The 22,392-nt window shown below is 39.5% G+C and overlaps 1 protein-coding gene across 1 annotated transcript in view; it reads right to left on the bottom strand.

The window, feature by feature from the left end:
• Positions 1–22,392, bottom strand: part of LOC103047660 (double C2-like domain-containing protein alpha) — a 102,012-nt gene that overhangs the window by 54,943 nt on the left and 24,677 nt on the right. Inside the window, exons 2-5 of the mRNA XM_022669370.2 lie at positions 18,094–18,422; positions 16,630–16,709; positions 13,109–13,183; positions 8,669–8,778 (exon numbers count right to left, since the gene is read on the bottom strand). Of these exons, the coding sequence (XP_022525091.2) occupies positions 8,669–8,778; positions 13,109–13,183; positions 16,630–16,709; positions 18,094–18,418 (590 nt within the window). The 5' untranslated portion in view covers positions 18,419–18,422. The remainder of the gene's footprint in view (positions 1–8,668; positions 8,779–13,108; positions 13,184–16,629; positions 16,710–18,093; positions 18,423–22,392) is intronic.

Raw genomic sequence — 22,392 nt, 5'->3', positions numbered from 1 at the left:
CATATCAGCTCATCTGTGAAACACAGTGGAGGTAGAGTCATGGCTTAACCTTGCATTGCGTATGCTGGGAGGGGCTCGTTAATTTAATTGATGTTTAAAGAACTCAGATCCTTCATCATAGATAGATAATGACCCAAAACCCACTGCCTGGAAAAGCATCATAAAAGACAAATGTAGAAGGGTAGTGATGTTAGTGGGTCACAGATGTGATTTAGTTATTACAGCACAGGATTTGCAGCTAAATATTAAGTCTTATCCACAATTTATTTTACGTTACATATTTCCGTATACCTTTACAATACTTTTGCTCACAAAAAAAACAGGTGGCTCCAGACAGAAGATGCTATCTTCTGCACTGTGTATCAGATCCATGTGTAAATACCTGGAAATAAAAGCTGAAATGTCCTGATAACTATTTTAAAATCTGTTGCCAAGGCCTAAAAACTCTTAATTTTGGAAATTACTAACTCAAATAGCTTGCTATCCTATTAATCTGTTAACCTGGTACACTAAATTATAAGATCATTCTCTACTTTATACTTAGTAGTTTTTCTAAAACACATTTTAAAGCCCTATCTGGACAGGATTAGTTTCTCAGGGGGTCCCGGGGTAATTTTCTCTTTTATGGGGGGGTGGGGGGTTTGGTCCTCTGTGATTTTAATTCTGTCCAGAGGCACATCCTTTTTGTCACATCGCTTTTAATAAATTAGCTATTTGTCCACTGCTACGAACTGTAATTACAAATCTCGTTTCCACAGAGATCCACGCAAACACAACAGTAAGTGGAAATTGAGGAGCTACTGAACGAAAGTCATGTGACCGAGAAAGCCAAAAAACAACTCACTGGTCCTCCTGTTTTTTTCAATTGCAGTCCAGATGCAGGAGTTATATCACTGAGTAGAGGTGTGTACTATTTTTTACAGACATCCCCCTGAGAAACTAATCCCATCTGGATAGTCCAAACACTGTTCCCTACATTGCATGCAGCAATACAAACTCAACACCCTGTGATTGTTTTTGGAAACACTGCCCTGTAAAACCACTCATCTACCAGATACCCAAACCCAGCTGTAGGAAAACTGGTACTGTTAGATAACCTTTACACATATTTAGAGAGAAATAGGAGGAGAAAAAGGAAGAGAAAAAGCACAAGTGCAAGGAAAATTACCAGTAACCAACTTGGGTGAGACCTGGTCCATTTTATTCAGTTGTCAGGATACTGGGCAGAGAGCCTAACCTACTACAATATAGCAATCATCCGGCAGTGTGACACAATGAATATGTGCAGAACACCAGGCTATCCTCTCTCTCTCTCTGGTAATGTAATGTACTGTCCTGTGCAGCACAATACTGAATACTTTATGTCTGTTTCATCCTGTCCTACAGTACTGTACTGGTTTTATGGAGTGATGAAATATATATGTAGCTCAAATAGCAGCAATAGAAGTTCTCTATACTGAAGAAGCTTCAACCCTGCGTAAGAAGCACAGGGCATAGGACATTGTGTATAGTGTTCCTGGGCAGCATGGTGGAAATATCATAGTGTGTTTTATTTTTGAATTTTTAGATTTTAGTTAACAGTTTTTATTTTTTTCTGTTATCTATGTGTTACAGCATATGTAGAGGTATGTTGCAGTGCTGTTCACGACCCTCAAAATATACATTTTCACTCTTGTAATGTGATAAGTATGCATAAATACCCTGTATATTTGTGAAAATATATGTATGTATATGTATTATGATAGACTGACTCACTGAACTCTCAACAAAAACACAAGCAAATAGTGTATTCCATTTAGTCAATCAGTATATAGGTGTTCTGTAGAAATAGCTGTTCAGCAAGAGTTTACAAAGCTTTGGATGAGGTTTTTGCTTAGTCCTGAAGTGTAAGTTGTGTATATGGATTGGGCAGATCTGTCTTAAGTTTGGACAAAAGAAGGTATAGTTTCAGAAACTGTGATGGAACTTTTACACAGAGTATAACTTTTTCAGACGAAAAAAAAAGACGATTTTAACACAGTGGAATCTTTACACCAAGTGCAAGAAGACTTTTGTCTCCTGTCCTCTGAGAATAAGATAGAATTCTCCAATAGCTCTGAGAAATGTACACTCTTTCTGTTTCTCTGCTTCCCGTCAACCTTCTGCTCTCTTTTTCTATTTAAATACAACAACATCAGCAGCATCTCACAAACACACGCCATCTCATTGGATTAAAAAACAGACATGGTAAGAGTAGTGATCTGTTTAGGCGGTAATGTAAACATTTAAGTAATCACCCTGTGTTTCTAGTATAACTATAATCTAACCTAATCTTATTTTTTACTGAACTGTAGCAGATTACAGTTACTATTTTTTGTATACTGAATACGATACACAACGCTGCAACATGTAATCCATTACTGTCCAGTCCTGGTCACACATTAATGTTCTTGAGAAAGGATGTCACCAGCAGAGAACAGAGGCACAATAGGAAGGAGAAATGTAGCAGCTGTAGTAGAGAATGAAGCGGAGCAGAAGACAAAGACAAGACACGGCAAGAAAAGAAGGCCTATTTCTGAGGGTCCTGGTTTCTGACTGCACCAAGATCTTCTTTGTTCCGGCAGTCTCTTTTTTCTTTCTTTTTATGCCTCCCTCTCTCGCTCTTTCTGTTTGGCAGACTGAGAGCACAGAGGCAAAATTGGGTCCTGTCACCGGCCTCCGGAACTCTCTGGCCACGTGAAAGCTTGTGCATTATGCCAGACAAGTGTTGCCCTGGGAAACAGCACGAGTCGATAGTCGCTTAAGGACCGGCCGGTAATTTACTGTGCGTCACCCTGTCATCCCGGTGGAAAACGAGAATCCGGCAGCACACTCACTTATGCTGAAGAGGAATGAAAGAGAGAAAAAGAGGAAGAATAATAATGAGTGACGAGTTTAGAATGATGGAGGGATTAAGGAACTTAATCTTTACTTGCAAGTAAATGACGATTCACCTATCAGGGTGGCAGTTAAATTTTCCACCAGAGTTATCGGAGCAAAGTTATCGGAAAATGCCAGAGTAAAGTCTGGATATGTGTTCGTCAGTAAATACGGAAGGGTTTAAAGCAGCCAAGGATCAATTTCAGAGCAGCGCAAAGCTGCCAATTTATATGCAGAACAGCTCATTCTGAGCATCATATGCCCACACAGTGACTTTCACAAGCACCTTCATTTTACCTGCTGCCAAAAACAAGCTTTAAAAAGGGTTTAGAAAGTTTAAGAGGCAAACTTTCCATTCAAGTACTGGAAAGCTGTCGATACACTGACATGCCTAAAGTCATGGGCACAGTGTGTGAACTGATTATAAAGAGTTACCTCTGGGGTTACCTTGGAAACGCACACATGTGGAATGTGTGAAGGTATAAGGTGTTATCTAGTGTGAGTGAGGTTTATGCAAGGTTGTGTGAATCTTTACTGAGGCAAGTGAGGCTGGCAGTTTTTTGGATGTTGTGGGGTCTATTGTGACCCCACTGTGCTCGCTGTGCTCTTGTGGTACTTTTGGTCAGCCGGTCACTCCTGGGAAGGTTCACCACTGTTCCACGTTTTCACCATTTGTGGAAATTGGTTCTCATTTTGGTTAGCTGGAGTCCTAAAACTTTAGAAATTGTTTTATAACTTTTTTCCAACCTGATAGATCTCAAAAACTTCTCATTTATTGCTGGATTTCTTTGGATATTGGCATGATGTCTAGCTTTTGAGTATCTATTGGTCGGCACGGTGGCTTAGTGGTTAGCACGTTCACCTCCCAGTGCTGGGGTTTTGGGTTCAAGTCTCCATCTGGGTGGAGTTTCCATGTTCTCCCTGTGTCTGCATGGGGGACTCCAGTTTCCTCCCATAGTCCGAAAACATGGAGATCAGATAAATTGGATACTCTAAATTGCATAGAAAAATTAAATACACTGAATTAATTAATATGTATTTTATATGATTTTGTGTGTATACAATGTGTGTATGACTGTGCCCAGATATGTATTGGCACTTCTGGGTAAATGCTGTAGTGTCCGATGCAGTCCTCCAGGTGGACGGTGGTTTCTGGTTGAGAGTACGCTGTGTGGAAGAGTAAGTATGAACGGTTGTGTGTAAAACATGTAAATTTTAAAGCATCCTAGGGTTTCTAGAAAGGCGCTATATAAGTGTAACTTCATTCATTTATTCATTCATTCATTTATTTTGATCTATTTAACTTTGACAGACAGGTCCTATTTTAGTTAACTGTATAAAATGTGTATACAATTTTCGTCTACTTTGTTTTTATGTTTTTGCATTATATCTCTGTTTATTTAAAGCACTTTAAATTGTCAGTGTGTATGAAAAGTGCTACACAAATAAACAGGTCAATTTATTTGTACAGCATCTTTTATACACACATTGACAATTTAAAGTGCTTTACATAAACACAGATAATATACATTGTCTCGCCATTACCTTGCTGTTTATATGGTTATGGTTATACTTTATTAGACCCCCAACCCCCAGCCCCCAGCGCCTCCAGGTAGATCTCTTTCCCCCCGATGTTCAGCTCATGGCTAAGGCTTTGGTATGTGCTGTAATAATTCTAAGGAGTATGATTATATTCTGAATTCTGATTTATTAACCCACATTCTTTGTCAGTATAAAGAATGTATCTGCACTCCTTACTCTCTGCATTGGTTCAGTGTGTGTTCTCTGTGTGTTTCTGCGGAGGTTAATATGAGTTCCACCTGCCCGAGGCGGTCTAACTTATCCCGGGAAGAATAACACCCACCAGCCTCTATTTCCCTCTCTTTTTCTCTCTCTTTCACACTCGCATACACACACTCACACACTACTCACAACCTCTCCAAGGGTCAGTGAAATTAAATGCCCCCCAGAAGTAACTCTGACCTCAATCTGTCACTACAGCTGGAAGAGACAAAGAGAGAGAGAGAGAGAGAGAGAGAGAGAGGAACTGAGAGAATGTGCTGACAGTAAACAATCGTAGAGGAACGCTGCAGGTAGGGCTGGGTAATAAGGCCAAACAATATCAGTATTTTTAGACAGTTGGGTCATGCGCAATGTATCAGTTATGACAATTTCAATATTACAGTACACAACATGCCATGAGAGTAATGTCTGTGAGGACATTTGAGGTTGACTGAACACACATAATGTGGTCTGTTAGCAAGAGTTTGTTCATTTTGACTTTCCAGTCATCGTGGCGCTGTGCCAACAGCAAAAACCAATACAGTCTGATGTACAACATGACAGTATGATATTAAAATCACTTGAATCACAGGGTAATATAGGCCTATGTCTTTATGTAGCTCCAGTCCTCACCACGGGTGAACACAAGCACAGACGGTAAAGCACAGTGACACATAGACGACAAAGGACGATTGATGCGAGAGGCCAGAATATAACCTTAAGAATGCTTATCGGATGCCAAATCACCCCCTGTGGCTTCAAGCTGATTCTGAATGACTACACGCTCCTTATTCTTGACCAGCAGATGCAGAGCTTCCAGTGTGACTGACGAGAGAAAAGAAGGTTAGGAAGAATCAGGACACATCTGCCACTTCACTGACGGAAAGAACGCCAAGTACTGTACGTCATAATGGGTTTTCTATGTCATGCAGATGCAGAAGTCAATGGCAAAAATGACAGTAATACAAGCAGCTTTTATGCGGCTTATTCTCCATGGTGACACATTCGTTTACTTTGTGCTGATGGTTTTAACAGACCGTTGATACACTAAATTTCCAAAAGTCTTTACTGACCATACAAATAATTGAATTGTGGTGTTTCAGTCACTTCCATATCCACAGGTGTATAAGACCTATAAAAGTACCTCAGTATGCAGACTGCTTCTACATTCAACATTAGTGATAGAATGAGTTGTTGTCAGGAGCTCGGTGAATTCTAGCGTGGTACTGTGATACTGAAATTTTCTCACTACCAAATATTCCACAGCCAACTGTCAGTGATATTTAAACACAGTGGAAGAGACTGGAAACTACAGCAACTCACTACATCACTACACACCTCCAAACTTCATGTAGCTTCAGAGTTCATCACTACACACCTCCAAACTTCATGTAGCTTCAGAGTTCATCACTACACACCTCCAAACTTCATGTAGCTTCAGAGTTCATCACTACACACCTCCAAACTTCATGTAGCTTCAGAGTTCATCACTACACACCTCCAAACTTCATGTAGCTTCAGATTTCATCACTACACACCTCCAAACTTCATGTAGCTTCAGAGTTCATCACTACACACCTCCAAACTTCATGTAGCTTCAGATTTCATCACTACACACCTCCAAACTTCATGTAGCTTCAGAGTTCATCACTACACACCTTCAAACTTCATGTAGCTTCAGATCAGATCAAGAACAGCAGACACCAGAAAGCTTTATAGAATGGGTTTCTATGGCCAAGCAGCTCCATCCAAACCTTACATCATCATATGCAATGTAGCTCTTACCATTCTGTTTAGGAGAAAGGCATATCAGAAAATCTTAACCAAGAGAAATGAAGCTCTGGTAAAAAGGACAAATTGGGGTAGTGTGAGGTTTACCCAATACACATAGCTGTGAGAACCAGTTACAGGAATTTGAGGTGGGCTTTATCCTTATTAGGCAATAAGTATATAATGAGCAGAAACACAGAACAACTCAAGGATTCATGACTAATCTTATATTTTCCCAAATATAAAACAGCAGCAAGGCATTAAGGTTTCCAGTTACAAATAGGGAAAATGCTTCTCCAGGTCATGTCAAACGAGAGAAGGCCTTAACATCTTTTTCCATGTGGTGCCATATAGTGAAGGGTTCCATTTTCTTGACAAACACAGCCAGAGGTTTTGCCATAAAACGTAGCAGTAACTTCAAAACAAGGTCAAGGTGTTTTCAAAAGTATTCCATTGGCAGAGACATTAGAAATTATGACAGACACCAGTAAAACACATCTGTTTCAGCAGCTGTAGCCACAGTTGAAGGTCACCAGAAATTAGGATGCCACACTGTTTCCAAGTTGTGAAGGAAGGTCACATATTTTCTGATGATCAATTATGCAGTAAACAGGCCATCTTGGAGCCACCAGGAGGACACGATGCCAGACTCCAGGATTTTTCTCTAAAGCTTATCTGGTTGGGATGAGTAAGGCCTAAAAAGGAGGTGGTCTGGCTAATCGTGTTGAGCTAGATCCTTGACTTTGAGGAGACTAGACAGAGGGCAAGGTCATAAAAAACATGATCTGCCAAGAGTATAATACCACTTACTGTGAAATGTCTACTATAGTCTTCATCTCACAGCATGAAGGCTTCTACACATTTAAAATATTATTTAACTTGCCTGCTGAGACCATGATGGCACCAGCGACGATTTGGCAAAGGCCATGATCCTGCAACACTGAGCTGAGTGTGGGCACAGCAACTTGGCCATTGTGATCAAAAGCTTCTCCAGCAGCGTCTCCCTCATAACGGGCAGGCCAACCATGCCTGCTAATGGCCATTATCCAAATGATCCACACGACACAATCCCAGATTTCCTGTGAAGTCATAGAAGGCTGATGGAATCTGGCTGAAGGAGCACTTTAGAAATAATGCTGAGGCTCCAAGGATTGGGCATGAAGGGGAGTACAACTTCTCATGCCAAGTTATTAATGGGGGGAGTGGCTAGCATTTTATATTGATCTTTTTAATGATTGGCAAATAGTTCAAATAGTTTTCCTTAACATAATAAATACTATTGTATTGTCATAATTCTGAGCAAAATTTCATCACAATTTAGTAATCAAAAAACAAATCTGAAGCTATTCATGCTGGTCTACACTGTAATTTTCAGCCATTTCAAAGTTTTACTGAGAAAACACTGTAAAATTCCACATAGAAACTTTAAAAAAGGATTTAAAAGTCTGTTTTGTGCCTCAAAAGTTAAATCTAAATCAAGACTCATGCACAGATATTGCACCCTTGCTAACTCGTTACTAACATAACCTTAAACACAACATAGTTATGCTGATATCAAATTATAGCATTACAGTATCGTTGTGATGAGTCCAGTTTCTGACAGTCAGAGTTACAAGGTTAAAACTGAGTGGGTTATTAAATAAGTAAAGCCTTGTTTTTTTAAAAAGGTTTTTTCAAACTTGTTTGGAATGAATAAGTTAACACCCAGGGCCAGTTCTGGGCCCATTTGGAGGGGGGGGGGGGCTTGACAACATTGGTTTGATTTCACATACAAGAACTTTATTCGAACTGTGGTATCAATTTCACAATTACACACAATACAATTTCTGTGTGTAGTTTTGCTAAATATTTCATCCATTTGGTGCTTTTTATTATTTTGATTGGATATAAACACTTGAGTGTGCTTTATTACATTACCCTCACTCCAGTTTTATTACAGCACGCTTTATTACAGAACAGTGGAAATGTCATTTTACAAAATTAACCAATCACTTAACCCCACACACAGCACAGGGAGCGGATAGATTCCACACCTGCAGCACAAATGCATAAGGATATTCATCAATACTAAAGACTTGCTCTCTGCCTGTCATTTTGTGTAAAAAAGCAAGATGCGCATTCACGCGGCAACCAACCAACATGAATAGGTGTGTTTGGTGGAGTGGGGGACACACCAGTAGTAGGTAACAAGTAAAAAGTGATGTGTGATGAAGACTACCTGAGTGTTTTTCTGTACATGTCCTCTTCTGTGATGCCACAGTAGGTAAGAGTCTCGTTCCAGACAGGATTGAGGGTGTTCTTCACAATCTTAGTCTTCAATTTGTTGGCCTGGATGGACAAACATGGGCAGATTATTGGCAATGATGCTGAAAATTAAAGACCCTGACAACATTCAACCATCATGCACTCATTGCTATCTTGAGACGCAGGCATGCAGCACGTACACCCCCCCCCCCCACACTTATTACACACACATTGACACAGCAGTGTGCAAAAACAACTTTTACATCAACAATACACAGAATATTAAATAAAATAACACTGATGTAAATGACCTGCAGTTTCCTGTGCTGAGAAGTGTTGGACATGTCCAGGCAACTGCACCGTTAAAATAGCAATCTGCCAGAGTCTGACTCTTAAACAGAATGGCAAGTGACACGCCGATTAGTTTTTTTCATGTTACGCTCAAAAAACACACGATTAATTAAGAGAATTACTACATGCCTTTTGCACATTTTGAGCCTCGCAAGGGGTACTTTTTCCCATCATTACGATAGCAAAGACACACTGACACGCCCTAAATCAAGCTGCAGTGTGCCCAGTTGACAACTTGCCTTTAGATCACAAAAATAGAGCCCTCTATATATTAAACAAGACGAATGGCATTACTACAAACACTGTACTTAATTTTTTAGTGATGACACAGTTATTTTAATGGATATGTACTTTACTGGCATTTGTGATGTACACATTTAAAGCTACAGCATGTACATCTAGTGCAACCATACTCAGGGGCCTACCAGTGCCAGTGACAGAGGTGGCAGCCAGAGAGGGGCTGTAAACATGCCCCTGGCAACTAATTAAAAATAAAACAAAAAAAGAATGTGGGGACTGAAACTACAGTCATAAGTGATACCCAATGAACCCGAACAGAAGGCCTGACCTCTTTCTCACCCTTTTATTATTATCAGCTCTAACAGCACTGTGACAGACATGCCAAAACCAATAAGTGTGACTTGTTGCCCCTCTATCAGGCTAGAAACAACTAGCACATTGCCCGAGCCACTAAATCAAGTATGCCTGTATGTGGGATGCCAGTGTATTTTTGTATGATATTAATGAGACAAACTCCAGGAAATGTGTCAGTCAGACCCTCCAGTGCACACATCCAAAAGCCACCTACTTGCTTTTTTTGTCATTGCGAGGAATGAAAAGTCCCAGTGTGTTGTTAGTCCCCCAAATAAAGCCCTGTAGGTGTGTCACATTGCAGCCCCCATCTGGTTGGCCAGGTGGAATGAGAGGCTTCATTACGCATGGTGAACACCAACAGATCCACTTCCACAGCAAACGATATTAAAGGAGAAATCCAGTGTGAAATAAAATGTTTAAAAAAACAGATATCGATTCATATAAACCCGATACCATCTTTAGAAACAGCCCATTTTTCCTGTTTATCTCGCAAGACCATCCTCGCGAGCACCGCTCTCTGGCTGGGGTAAGCTGGAGGCTGGAGTACTGGAGTCGACACTGCGGGGACTTTCTGTGAAAATGTAAGTGACTTACTTCTGTATTACCACTCAATGCTGTCTGTGTTTTTCAAACTAGTACATTTAACACTGTTTTAAGTTGTTTTCCAGTGCTGTGTTCACCTGTACTTTATTTTTAATGTAAGACCTGACCGGCTGAATCCACCGTTAGCTTAGCATTTTAGCCAAATCACCAGTTAAGCTAAACCCCCTTTAGCCGGGCTTCGTAGCCTTACAAACAGCCGGCTCGCTAAACTACCAACCTCACCCCCCCAACGGTGCGCTAGCAGAATCAGGCGGTCGCTCAGTGTAACAGGTTTAACGGGTACACAGAATAACTGTAGATTAACCTGTAACTGAGTGGTTTACTGTGTAAATAGTGGAATTATGATCGTTTTCTCTATGAAGCGCTGTTACTAATTCAGATTATTTTGTCCCCAGTGATGAATGTGATTACCGGCCGGGGAATAGGCTCTATAACCGGGGAGCTGAACTCCCGTCAGATGGGCTGCATTTTCCTTTAAATTTAATAAAGTTTTCTCTCTTTACATTACTCATTTTGCGTATTGTGTTTTTATTACTGTGCTTATTATATTATCACATCTGAACTAGTGAGTATGGGTAAACTTCACAAAATTCACGAAATTCATAAAGAATGTTATGTTTTTGTTTAATATAACTAAAATGTCAGTATATATGTTCATACAGTGTTGTTGAAAACGATGGCTTCCAAAGCCTCATTAATGTTCTGGATTATATTTTACCCACATGTAAACATTTGAGTAAAGTGGACCTCCGGTCCACCTCTGGTTACCCCCAGCATTTCGAAATACAGCGAATTAGTCAATATTCCCAGCAGTCTTACAATGCTAGTGGTAGGGGCATAGCGTTGCCCATGCAAATAATATTTTTACACCATTAACAAGCTTAAAGTAGCTCCACACTGAGACCTTTAAAGGTGAACAGTTACCTTAAACAGTACCTTCAGGTAGTTCTCCAGTTCACCATTTTAAAATTAAGTCATGATATGCAAGCACAAACCAATAGGTAGGATAGAGGAACAGATTGCTAAATAATGATGTGGAAATGCATGAATATTATAGAGATATTTCAGCAACAGCGATCTGTTTCTTTATCCTACGCATTTGTTTGTGCTTGGCAGCTGAGATATCGTAATTTAATATCAAGATGGCGGCACCCGGAAAGCTACCTAAAGGTACTTTGTTAGTACCTTTATACAGTTCATACAGTTCTTTATGTAAATCACCAAAAATAAACCATATTTTCAAACATATTGACTCACCCATCCAAATCAGGTGACCACTTCCATGATCATAGGTGTATAAAACCAAACACCTAGGCATACAGACTCTTTCTACAAACATTAGTGAAAGAATTGGTCGCTCTCAGAAGTTAGTCCTGACCTCAACCTGATAGAACACCTTTGGGATGAATTAGAGTGGAGACTGAAAGCCAGGTCTTCTCGACCCTGTAGATGAGAATTTTGTTCCATCTCATTCACATATTTTGCCACTGGGACTACAATATTAAATGTTAAGGGGAGATGTAGGAATGCATTTATATAGGTTGGCTAATGCCTTTTAAAAAGCTTGGCTATTGTTTATTTTCAAAGTAGCTTTAAGAAAAGATACTAATAAGTGTTACCTTAAAAAACTGTAATACACCAGTTTACTGTAAAACTACTCATCTAAATAACTAATTCCTCACTAGGTCTAACTTACTGCAGCATACGAAGCTTTAAGTTTCCTGTTCACATTTCCATTCCACCTTAACAGTTTCTCCACGTTAAAACACAGTTCCCTTTTTAGACTGTAGTAGACGATAATATGTCTTAAGAGTTTTACACATTTATGCATAAGGTGTGGAGAAATCACAAACAGTCCATATAAAACAGAACTTGGATTCTGATTTGAATGTTCTGTTCCACCTTAAAAGCGTAAAAAAAGACCCTGTGTGTGCCACGACAGCAGCATTTAAGGCGGAATTTTTAATTATTAACACTTAAGGTGGGATAGCATATTCAGGTTATTTATGTAAGGAAAAGTGTGTTTAAAGTACATATTTAAGAAAGCTTAGTAGAGAGCAAGCTACTTACACGTAATGCTGTAGCTTGAGCAGCTTTTGTACCTTAACTTAGATTCAAACCGCCTGACCAATAATGAAGCAGCAGGCAGAGAGGAATGATTATTAACATGGAATGGTATGATCCACTTTAGGGGTGCTTGAAATTGTAGCACAATATTTTTACAGGCATAGATACTGCATTGTTTTTGTAGTATTTAACATTATATGTAAGAATTCGATTTAAATGTTTTGACGCCCAAACTATTGTTTTTACCCCTTTAGGGTGGTGGTAAAGTATTAATTTGGAGGGTCTGACCCCCCAAACCCCCTGTAATTCTCACCCTGTCCTAAACCTTATTGAAAGCTTTTTCAGAAGAGTTGAAGCTGTTATAGTTGTAAAGGGAGGGCCAAAATCATGTAAAACCATACGGATTAAAAAAATGGGATGTCACTCAAATTCAAATGTGTGCAAAGGAAGATAAGTAAATACTTTTTGCAATATTGTGTGTCTCCCAACACCACTGAAGCCTCCAGCTGGTGACCCTTAGCTTTTTGCTTTTAACCATTTTTCAGGGAAAACCACAGGCAATGTGCCATATTTTTATTTTCTGTAAAAGTAGGGTGAATATAAGACAGTACAGGTGCCTGAGGGGGAAAACATGCATACTGTATATTTATCTGAACAGAGCAAAAACTCTCTCTCTCTCTCTCTCTCTTTATCCTGAGGTGTGAATGTAAATAACAGTATCAGACTGTCATGGTCAGCTTAGTGGTTCAGTGGGTGAGGATGGGGAATATGAAGAGAAGGGTGAGGAATTAGAGCAGACCTTGCAAGCTCCAGGGAGCAGGTGTAGCTTCACATAAGGGTCAGCCAAGCCGTTAAAGTCCATGGGCTTCAAACCCTGTAAAGAAAAGAGAGTGTGGGTAAATGGACCATCGGCTATTAGGGATGGGCAAACATGGTATAAATACAGTATAGAAATACAATATTTCAATCATAGTATTTAAGTGTGGAAGTGTTAGGTATAAAAAAAAAAATAAGGAGGTTGGAGCATTGTTTAGTATCAATATGACTAGGCTATGCTATGCTAACTCCCCGCGGCAGATCTCTGTGATATAAACCAGCCAATAAAAGCATAGCATATCTTTTGTCTTCACAAGTTCTACATAAAAGAAAAATCAGTATGGATCATCACATCTCTGAACTACAGAATAAAATAATAACGCTTACTGAGCTTCTATATTCTGGAGGGGAAAAAAAATCCCCACTCAGTCACACACTGTGCTATTTCTACATTAAATTATGTAGTGTTAAACTAAACACAGCTGACAGTCCTCACTGTTAATAATCTAAATAAATGCTGAATTAATTAATGATGTTGAGTTTAGCTTTTTTTAATCAATAAACCGGAGTGAAGGCTGGGCTGAGCGCTGGGTCCCTCCAGTTTAGTTTTACTCCTTTTATTGATTTGCTGGTTAAAATAACACAAAATAAGCATAGCTTTAAAGCTGGAGTTAATCCTGATTGAGTATAAACTCTTGTGAGTGTGTTTAACTGAATAACCGGTGTATTTAGAAATGGGCAGTAGCTTCAAACATTGAATAGAACATAAGTGTGAAAAGGGTCTACTCGAAAATGCAGTACATGCTATTGCTACAATATGTTATTGGGAAACGTAATCATTCATTTTTCAATTTATTTATAACTCAAGACTATTAAAAAGAGTTCATCCTGTTTTTGTTGGAATAACTGTATCTACCGTTTAGGAAAGACTTTTTTTCTGGACTTTGGAGCATTGTTGTAAGGATTTGATTGCATTTGGAATAGATCTTTATTGAGGTCAGGATCTCCAAAATCCCAAAAGTACTGGATGGAGCACAATAATTCCAGGAAACAAAGTTTATACCTCTCTAGACCACGCCTGGCATTAAAAGGCATGGTGCCAGTAGGTTCAAGTTTATCTGCTCCAGAGTCATATTCTTTTGGCAATATTTTTTTACATGGTTTAGACAGACTATATAAATGAGCATTTACACTTTGTACAGTAGTGGGTGTCACTTAAAGAAGATGAATGCAGCACTCATTAGAAGGGGTGTTGGACATACAGCTCTGAAAAAAATTAAGAGACTGTTAAGTTTCTGAATCAATTACTCTGATTTTGGTATTTATAGGTATGTTTAGGTATGTTTGAGTAAAATTAACATTGTTCTTTCATTCTATAAACTACGGACAACATTTCTCTTAAATTACAAATAAAAATATTGTCATTTATTTGCAGAAAATGAAAAATGGACGAAATAACAAAAAAGCTTGCAGACCTTTCAGACCTCAAATAATGCAAAGAAAACATGTTTATATTCATAAATGTTTAAGAGTTCAGAAATAATATTTCGTGAAATAACCCTGGTTTTTAATCACAGTTTTCATGCATCTTGGCATGTTTTCCTCCACCAGTCTTACACACTGCTTTTGAATAACTTCATGCCAAAAATTCAAGCAGTTCAGTTTGGTGGTTTGATGGCTTGTGATCATCCATCTTCCTCTAGATTATATTCCAGAGGGGTTTTCAATAATTCTCATAATTTTTAAGGTCTCTAATTTTTTTCAGTATTTTGGTATGCACATACTGCACACAGTGAGGTTTAGTTTAAAGCAGTTGTCTATTATCCCAATTTATTACTATTACTTTTTATTACTATTATTCCAAAATGTTCAGGATTATTCCTGTAACACTGCAGTGAGTGTGTCCAAACTTTTGACTGGTGAAATACAGATGACGGCAATAGATTCCGTGACCGCGGAGTGCCTAACAAAGCCTCAGCTGAGGTCGGCCCCCAGGGCCTGTAATCAATAGCCCGTCTGCAAAGGAGAAAGATTGGGAAACAGCTGTGCGTGAGACTCACTGAGGAGGAACTTTCCAATACGGTCCAGCTCATCTCCCGTTACATTCATCGCTGCTATTCAAGGTCAATAGAGAGTAATTATTAACTTCCTAACCGTCATACGAGACCAGATTCAATTCCTCAGCTCTACACTAGACGCCTCAGACACAACGGCGGTGAAAACAACGCAGCAGAAATCAAATTACGTAGCTGCCTGGAACCCGAGCACTGTAGGTGTCCTCTGTAGTGTATTTTAATAATGCGGGATGTCGTTTAAATTCCCTCCTCGTCTCAGTGAAATGAGGCGGCACTCGGAGGTGACAGGAATTAACAGAATCTTCCTTTGTGTGACAGACACGGTACACTGAGGACTCCAGACTCCATGCTCTCAATTTGAATTACATGGTTCAAATTCATCGTTTACATTTATTTTGTCATCAGATATTAAACATATCTACTACCACCTGGCTTACTCCAGAACCTGCATCACCATGGAACATACTTTATACACGGTACATCTGCGATCTGCAATCTACTGATAATAAGGATTGAATCTCAGGGCATCCCAGGATATAATATTATCACAATACTTTGCCTGTGATTCAGTGATAATCTATACAGTATCTTACAAAAGTGAGTGAAAATATTTAATTATATATTTTCATGGAACAAAAATGAAGATATGGATTTTTGATACAATGTAAAGTAGTCAGTGTACAGCTTGTATAACTGTAAAATCCCTCAAAATAATTTAACACACATCCAGTAATGTCTAAACTGCTGGCAACAAATATAAGGAGTACACCCCAAAAAGCCTTTTTCCTCCCGGATGTCACGTGACTCGTTAGTGTTACAATGTCATGTGTAAACGGGAGGTGAGAAACAGAAGTATGGCTCTCCACATTGATGGCCTAGGCTATAAAAAATTGGCTAACACCCTTAAACTAAAATTTTACATTTTCCAGGACAGGTTCTACTCAGAACAGGCCTCCCCAGGGTTAAACATGTAAGTTGTGTCCACATGTTCAGCCTCATATATAAATGTTAGCGCAAAACAATAATATGCATAAGTGCTGCCAGCATTGCTGCCAAGCTTGAAAAACTATGAGGTCAGTCTGCAATGCTCAGAACATACGCCACACACTGCATCAACTCTGTCTTCATGGCTGTTGTCTCGGATGGAAGCCTCTTCTTAAGCTGATGCACAAGAAAGCCCGCAAACAGTTTTCTGAAGACATGCAGTCCAATACCATGGTTTATTGTAACCATTTACTGTAGTCTAGCAAGATTAAGATACACTTGGCGGTTTAGACATAAATGGCAATGTGTTGAGTAATTTTGAGGGAACAGCAAATTTACACTATTATACAAGCTGTACACTGACAACTTTACACTGTATCTTCAGAGTTGCCCCATGAAAAGATGCTTTACAGGATTTATGTTTCTGAATAAGCAAAAACCTTACCTTGGCTTTGAGGACGGTGCAGTGTAGGGAACTTGTGGCTGACTCATAGAGCACATCAAACTCCAGCGTTCCTAAAGATGCTGCAACAGATAAACAGAGTACGCCCTCATTGCCACACTCTGTAATTCAGCTCCGCAGACTGGCTCTGGAGTACCCTTACCTGATACACTTAGTGTTTTTATTCTCTAACAGATCCACTTCAGCTTAGGAGAGGCTTACTAAAGAGCTGATAAATTTTTAGTATGTTAGAGCAGAGAAAGTTTAATATGCAGAACATAAGTTTCCCAGGACCACAGAAGGAAAGCACTAATCTAATAAGTCATTACAAATATAATATGTCCATATATAATACAAAAGAAACAATATGGCTTTATTAAGGTCTTTGGCACATGATTTGTAGGATTGTTGGATTCAGCTGATCAGATTTATCCAGCTTGCCCCAGTAGCCAAATAATCCCTGTTGATAAATGATAAGTTTTTTCATGGATTCCCTTTAAAAAAAAAAAAAAAAAAAAAAACTTTTCTTTGTTTTTTTTTTTTTTTTTTTAGTCTAAGAATTTGTGGCTAACTAAGTTAAATAAAGATAAGCTAAGTAAACAAAACTGTAATAAAAAAGACTTTATTTTAAAGTCAAAGAGCACTGGATGTTAATCTACACAGATTTCACTCCTGAAAACTGTTCATTTGGGTGAGTAAAGCGATTTCATTTATTTACAGTAAGCTTAGATTCACAAATTTCTCCAGCACTAGACTGAAGCATTAGCATTAGTGGCTAACTGCTCCAGCAGAGCTAGCCGGGGTTAGCAGCAGGCTACATGCCGATAATACTCCCCTCTGAACAGGGAAATAGCGGTTAGTGGCTAATGCTAAACTGAAACTTCTGTATAACAGTGTACTTCAGCAGAGTGTACGTAAGACGCACTGGATTAAAAGGCACACTGAAGATTTTTATTTATATTAAAATTAAAGGATTTTAATCAGAACTAATCCTATATCTTTTTTCTTGGCACAGTTGTCTTCGGCTGCTCACCGGGGGGTTAATGGTTAATGTTTGTGTTTAGTTTAATCACTGGATTTCTCTGAAGCTGCTTTGCAACAACATCAATAAATTCGAATTGCCTGGAATTGTTGAAACATTACCGCTTATGTCACTTGTTTAACTCTACACTGTAACCCCAGTGTGTGTTCTGAATGTTACTGCATGGACGCTAATGATGAGTACGCTTCCTAGTTTATAAAATACCTGTGGTTATGTTTGGGACCAGTTAACGAGGAGCCCTGCACTTCTTATATTTTACATTTAAATTTATTTTTAAGGCATTTTGCAATTATTCAGCGTGACAAAAGTGCTCTAAAAATTCCCTGGACAGACTACAGATAACTCCCTCAGTTCTGCAGTCCTTTTGAGCTGGTGCTTCAGACAATCCCCCAGAGGAACACTAGTTCCCCACATATGCCACTCACTGTTGTCATCGCTGTCGCAGCTGTCGATCTCCACGGATGTGTCCATGCTACTCATGACGGACAGCGTCCCTCCGCCTCCGGTTGCCCCCGGAGACAGGGGGGACAGAAGCCCCCCTCCCCCAGAGCTCCCCCCTCCAGCTGGGGGAGCTGTAGACGGGAAGGTCAGCTGGTTGGGCGACAGCGAATCCGAAAACGAGGACGTAGGAGAGAGGCGGGGAAAGTAGGCGGAGATTTGTCTGATTGGCCGAATAGGGCCTGGGCAGACGTTGATGGCCATGTGCTCCTGGATGGAGATGCCCATCCGCTTGCCTTTCTGCACCGTCATCTAGCTGCAAAACAGACAGAGGAAATATTAGCTTTTAGCACCAACACGTCAGCCCACATAACAGTCCACCAGCAGGTTATTAAATGGACCTGGCCAGGGGTCGTCTGTTCTTAGAGGCCACTTTTTTTATGAATTCTCTGCTCTAACATGTCAACTCAAGCTCATTTACTGCTCTTTTGTACTGAAGTGAATAATTTTGGACAATTTGACCCAACATATGTTTTACAAATAAGATTATTTAATGAAATAAACCATTTTATATGCAAAATGAAGAATAGCTACGTGGCTTATGCTACTTACATTAGCCTTTTGTGATAACAACAACAAGCAATATCTGTCAGAACAGTGTCTGAGGTGCAATTCCTGACATAAAAATCCAAATAAATTAGTTAAATTAAAATAATTAAATTGTTTAAAGTGCTGTGTTAGTTATCTTTCTGATAATATTAGCTGGCTAGCTAACAACCAATCAACCTGTTGCAGAGTACTTCACAGCCAAGCAACTCTAATGAATGCTATGATTTACATTTACATTACATTTGGCAGATGCTTTTGTCCAAAGCGACTTACAATAGTCAAGTACAATGTAAAATAAGTTTAAAGGAAAAACATCTTTGGATAGGGATAAAAGGAGGACAAAGGGGAATAATAGGATAGAGGAGTGAAGGAGGGGAAGAAGGAAATGAGGTTAGAAGTAGTTAGTGTGTTAGAGGTGTTAAGAGAGTAAGTGCTCTTTGAAGAGCTCTGTCTTCAGGAGTTTATTAAAGATAGCGAGAGATTCTCCTGATCTGGTAGTGGAGGGTAGTTTGTTCCACCATTGGGGAACTCTGTATGAGAACAGTCTGGATTGCTTTGTGTGAATGTTTGGCAAAGCGAGGCGACGTTCACTGGAGGAGCGCAGCGGCCGGGAGGTAGCGTAAGCCTTCAGGAGCAAGTGCAGGTAGGAAGGAGCCTGTTCTGTCATCACCTTGTAGGCGATTGTAAGAGTTTTGAATTTGATGCGAGCATCAACTGGTAGCCAATGGAGCTCAATGAGCAGCGGGGTGACATGTGCCCGTTTTGGCTGGTTGAAGACCAGACGTGCTGCTGCATTCTGGATCATCTGGAGTGGTTTTACTACACAGGCCGGGAGGCCAGTTAGCAGGGCATTGCAGTAGTCGAGGCGTGAGATGACGACCGCTTGCACCAGGAGTTGGGTGGCCTGTTGCGTCAGGAACGGTCTAATTTTTCGGATGTTATAGAGCGCAAAGCGGCAGGACCGAGCAACTGAGGCCACATGGTGCGTGAAGGAGAGTTGGTCATCAACCAGAACACCCAGGTTCCTAGCAACCTTTGTCGGTGAGAGAGAGAGAGAGTCGATACTTATAGAGAATTTGTGTTGAAAAGATGGTTTTGCTGGTATAACCAGAAGTTCAGTTTATGCTACATATATCCAAAAATTTAGAAATACATTCTGACTAATAAAATAGTAGTAATTTTATATTTCTGCTGGAAAATCCAGCTCAAGACCAGCTTTTATTGGTTGCAGGTGACTAACAGAAAGAGAGTCTAAACTGGTGCTTGATTGAGAAGATCATTGAAAAACTGCTCATCCAATCACCACAATTGATTGACCACAATCAAATGCAGCACACACTATGCTGGTAAAGGAGAGTATTCTTTCCTTTTCCAGCATAGTGTGTGCTGCATTTGATTGTGGTCAAGCTGGAATCTCAAGAGGATGATGGATGATAACAAGCCAACAAACCAAGCTGCTTCAAACGCAGTGTGTAAGTCTGTTGGAGGAGAACACGTTTTTACAAAATATGATCACCCTCATGCTGCCCTTAAGTCAGAATTTTACAATATGCACAAGAATGGTGCCACAAACTCATATTTATTAGTGAGAATCTGGGAGATGGAGTATGACAATTGATTTCACAGTAATTGCATTTTATTTGGTAATGGTTTACTCTCATCCATATGTGAAAAAAAAACAGATACGTACACGCTACTGATAATTCATACCGCTTATTAATATTGCTTACACAATGATCACACTTTGCTCTTAGTATCTTGTTTGTTTTATTTGGAGTATTTGGAAAAACAAGGACCTTCTCAAATAAAAAAGTTTATTCCCTGGATATTCATTTTGTTTCTTGAACAGAAATGATACTGTTCATACAATCATACTTATGATCTCTAATGCCGTAAGTACAAACCTCTGTGGGAGGTTTACACTTACGACTTAAAGGCAGCAAATGTACAGACAGTACAGGACTAGGTATAAAAATATCAGTGTTGAGAATAAGACCTGTTAACCTGAGTTTATAGATGCAGCTGCTTGTGTTTATAAACACACTCAGCAGGATTGTTGTTTTCTGTTAAAATGGGTGGAAGTTTTTTGGTTCTTGGATTTGTATTCAGGTATAATTAACTCCTGCATGTTCACAAAGCCTATCACTGCAGGAACTGGGTGGGCGCTCCGTGCACATTTACATTTTACAGGCATTTTCTGCAGCGCTATGCATAATGCATAGTTCCAGGCAATGGGGAGTCAACCAGAATAAGAACATCTGTGCGTGGGAGTGTGTGCTGATAAATATCTTCATATGATCTCCTTCAAACGCACTGGTTCTCCCAGCCTGGGTCTTACAGTAGCTGTGACTGCAGTGGCTGCAGTGGCTTTGGCAGACTGGGCCAAGAAGTCTTGCCAAATCGTCTGAAAGGCACGGCGTCCTCCACAAACCACACGTCCAGGATTACACTGCCGGACTGGGATAGACTAAGTAAAGGACTTTTATTGATTTTAAACTATGCAATGTTCATGACATCAGCTTAGTAAACAAAGCATACTGAGTGATCACTTCATATTCTATTATCAGTCTCCTTTTGACAGCAACCTTGAAAAGCCTTAACATTCTGATTCATTGCTCTCCTATAGCCAGTAGCACCAGCTGAACATGAGCTGGTTGGGTTTAAAGTCCATCCTAAACCTTGGAGACATGGGGCCCTATCGTACACCCTGCGCTAGGCATGTCACAATGCTTGTTGCTATCTTACACCCTGTCAACAGTCTTTTTTCATGCTTAGTGCCCATGTCATTAAAAAAGCGACAGACTTTAGGAATAAATGTGCTGCTGGTGCACTTTCACAGCGTGAACGTGCCAAAGTCAGCCTTTTAAAGGGAATAGCAAGTGGCACACTGATTGGTTTATTTCGCATTACACCCAAAACACACCCATGATTAATTAAGAGAATTTGTTCATGCCTGTTGTGCATTTTAAGCTGTGTAAGGCGTACTCACAATCGCAAAGACACACTGACACGCCCTAAATCAAGCTGCACTAAGTGCAATTGACCGAATTTTAAATTCTCTAAATATATCCATGTCAGTGGCGGATGCTGGTCTTTCAAGGAGGGGAAGCTCAATTTCGGCCTACATCTTAACATATGTAGTTTTATTTATACGTAAATTCTACTCTCCCTGAGATTTTTTTTTGTAAACAAAAGGCATTATTTTCAAGTTTTCACTACACAACAAAAAGGTACCCATTCTTTACATTGAACAATTACATAAAAAAGACGCTATGACATGAATAAACATAAAATGATCAGTAAAAAAAAAAAACATTACGCAAAATCTTTAAAGTTGGTAAAGGAAAAAATGCAGGTAAATTTATTTCCTTTTTGGACAGTTTTAATTTCCTTAAATAATCCCTTTATTAATTTTAATTATTTAAATTATTTTTAATAATAACACAATACTTACTACTGGCCCCTGTTCATTTATGTCCTGAGATCGTTTCATCAAGAAGAATGGCCATCAGTACATTTTATTTACAGCACTTCCAGTCAGCCAGCTCACTTTATCATCCCAGAACAACTGGAAATACCTGTAACTTTTCCCCACCTTTTACACTAAATTCATCTGAGCAGTTGATCTGCCCTGCTGTTTAACTCTAAGTTTTTCTTCGTAAGGAAGACTATCAAAT

Source organism: Astyanax mexicanus, chromosome 15 (genome assembly GCF_023375975.1).
Source record: "Astyanax mexicanus isolate ESR-SI-001 chromosome 15, AstMex3_surface, whole genome shotgun sequence".
Classification (NCBI taxonomy): domain Eukaryota; kingdom Metazoa; phylum Chordata; class Actinopteri; order Characiformes; family Acestrorhamphidae; genus Astyanax; species Astyanax mexicanus.
The sequence above is the reverse complement of the archived record's forward strand: the minus strand, read 5'-3'. Positions and strand labels throughout refer to the sequence as shown.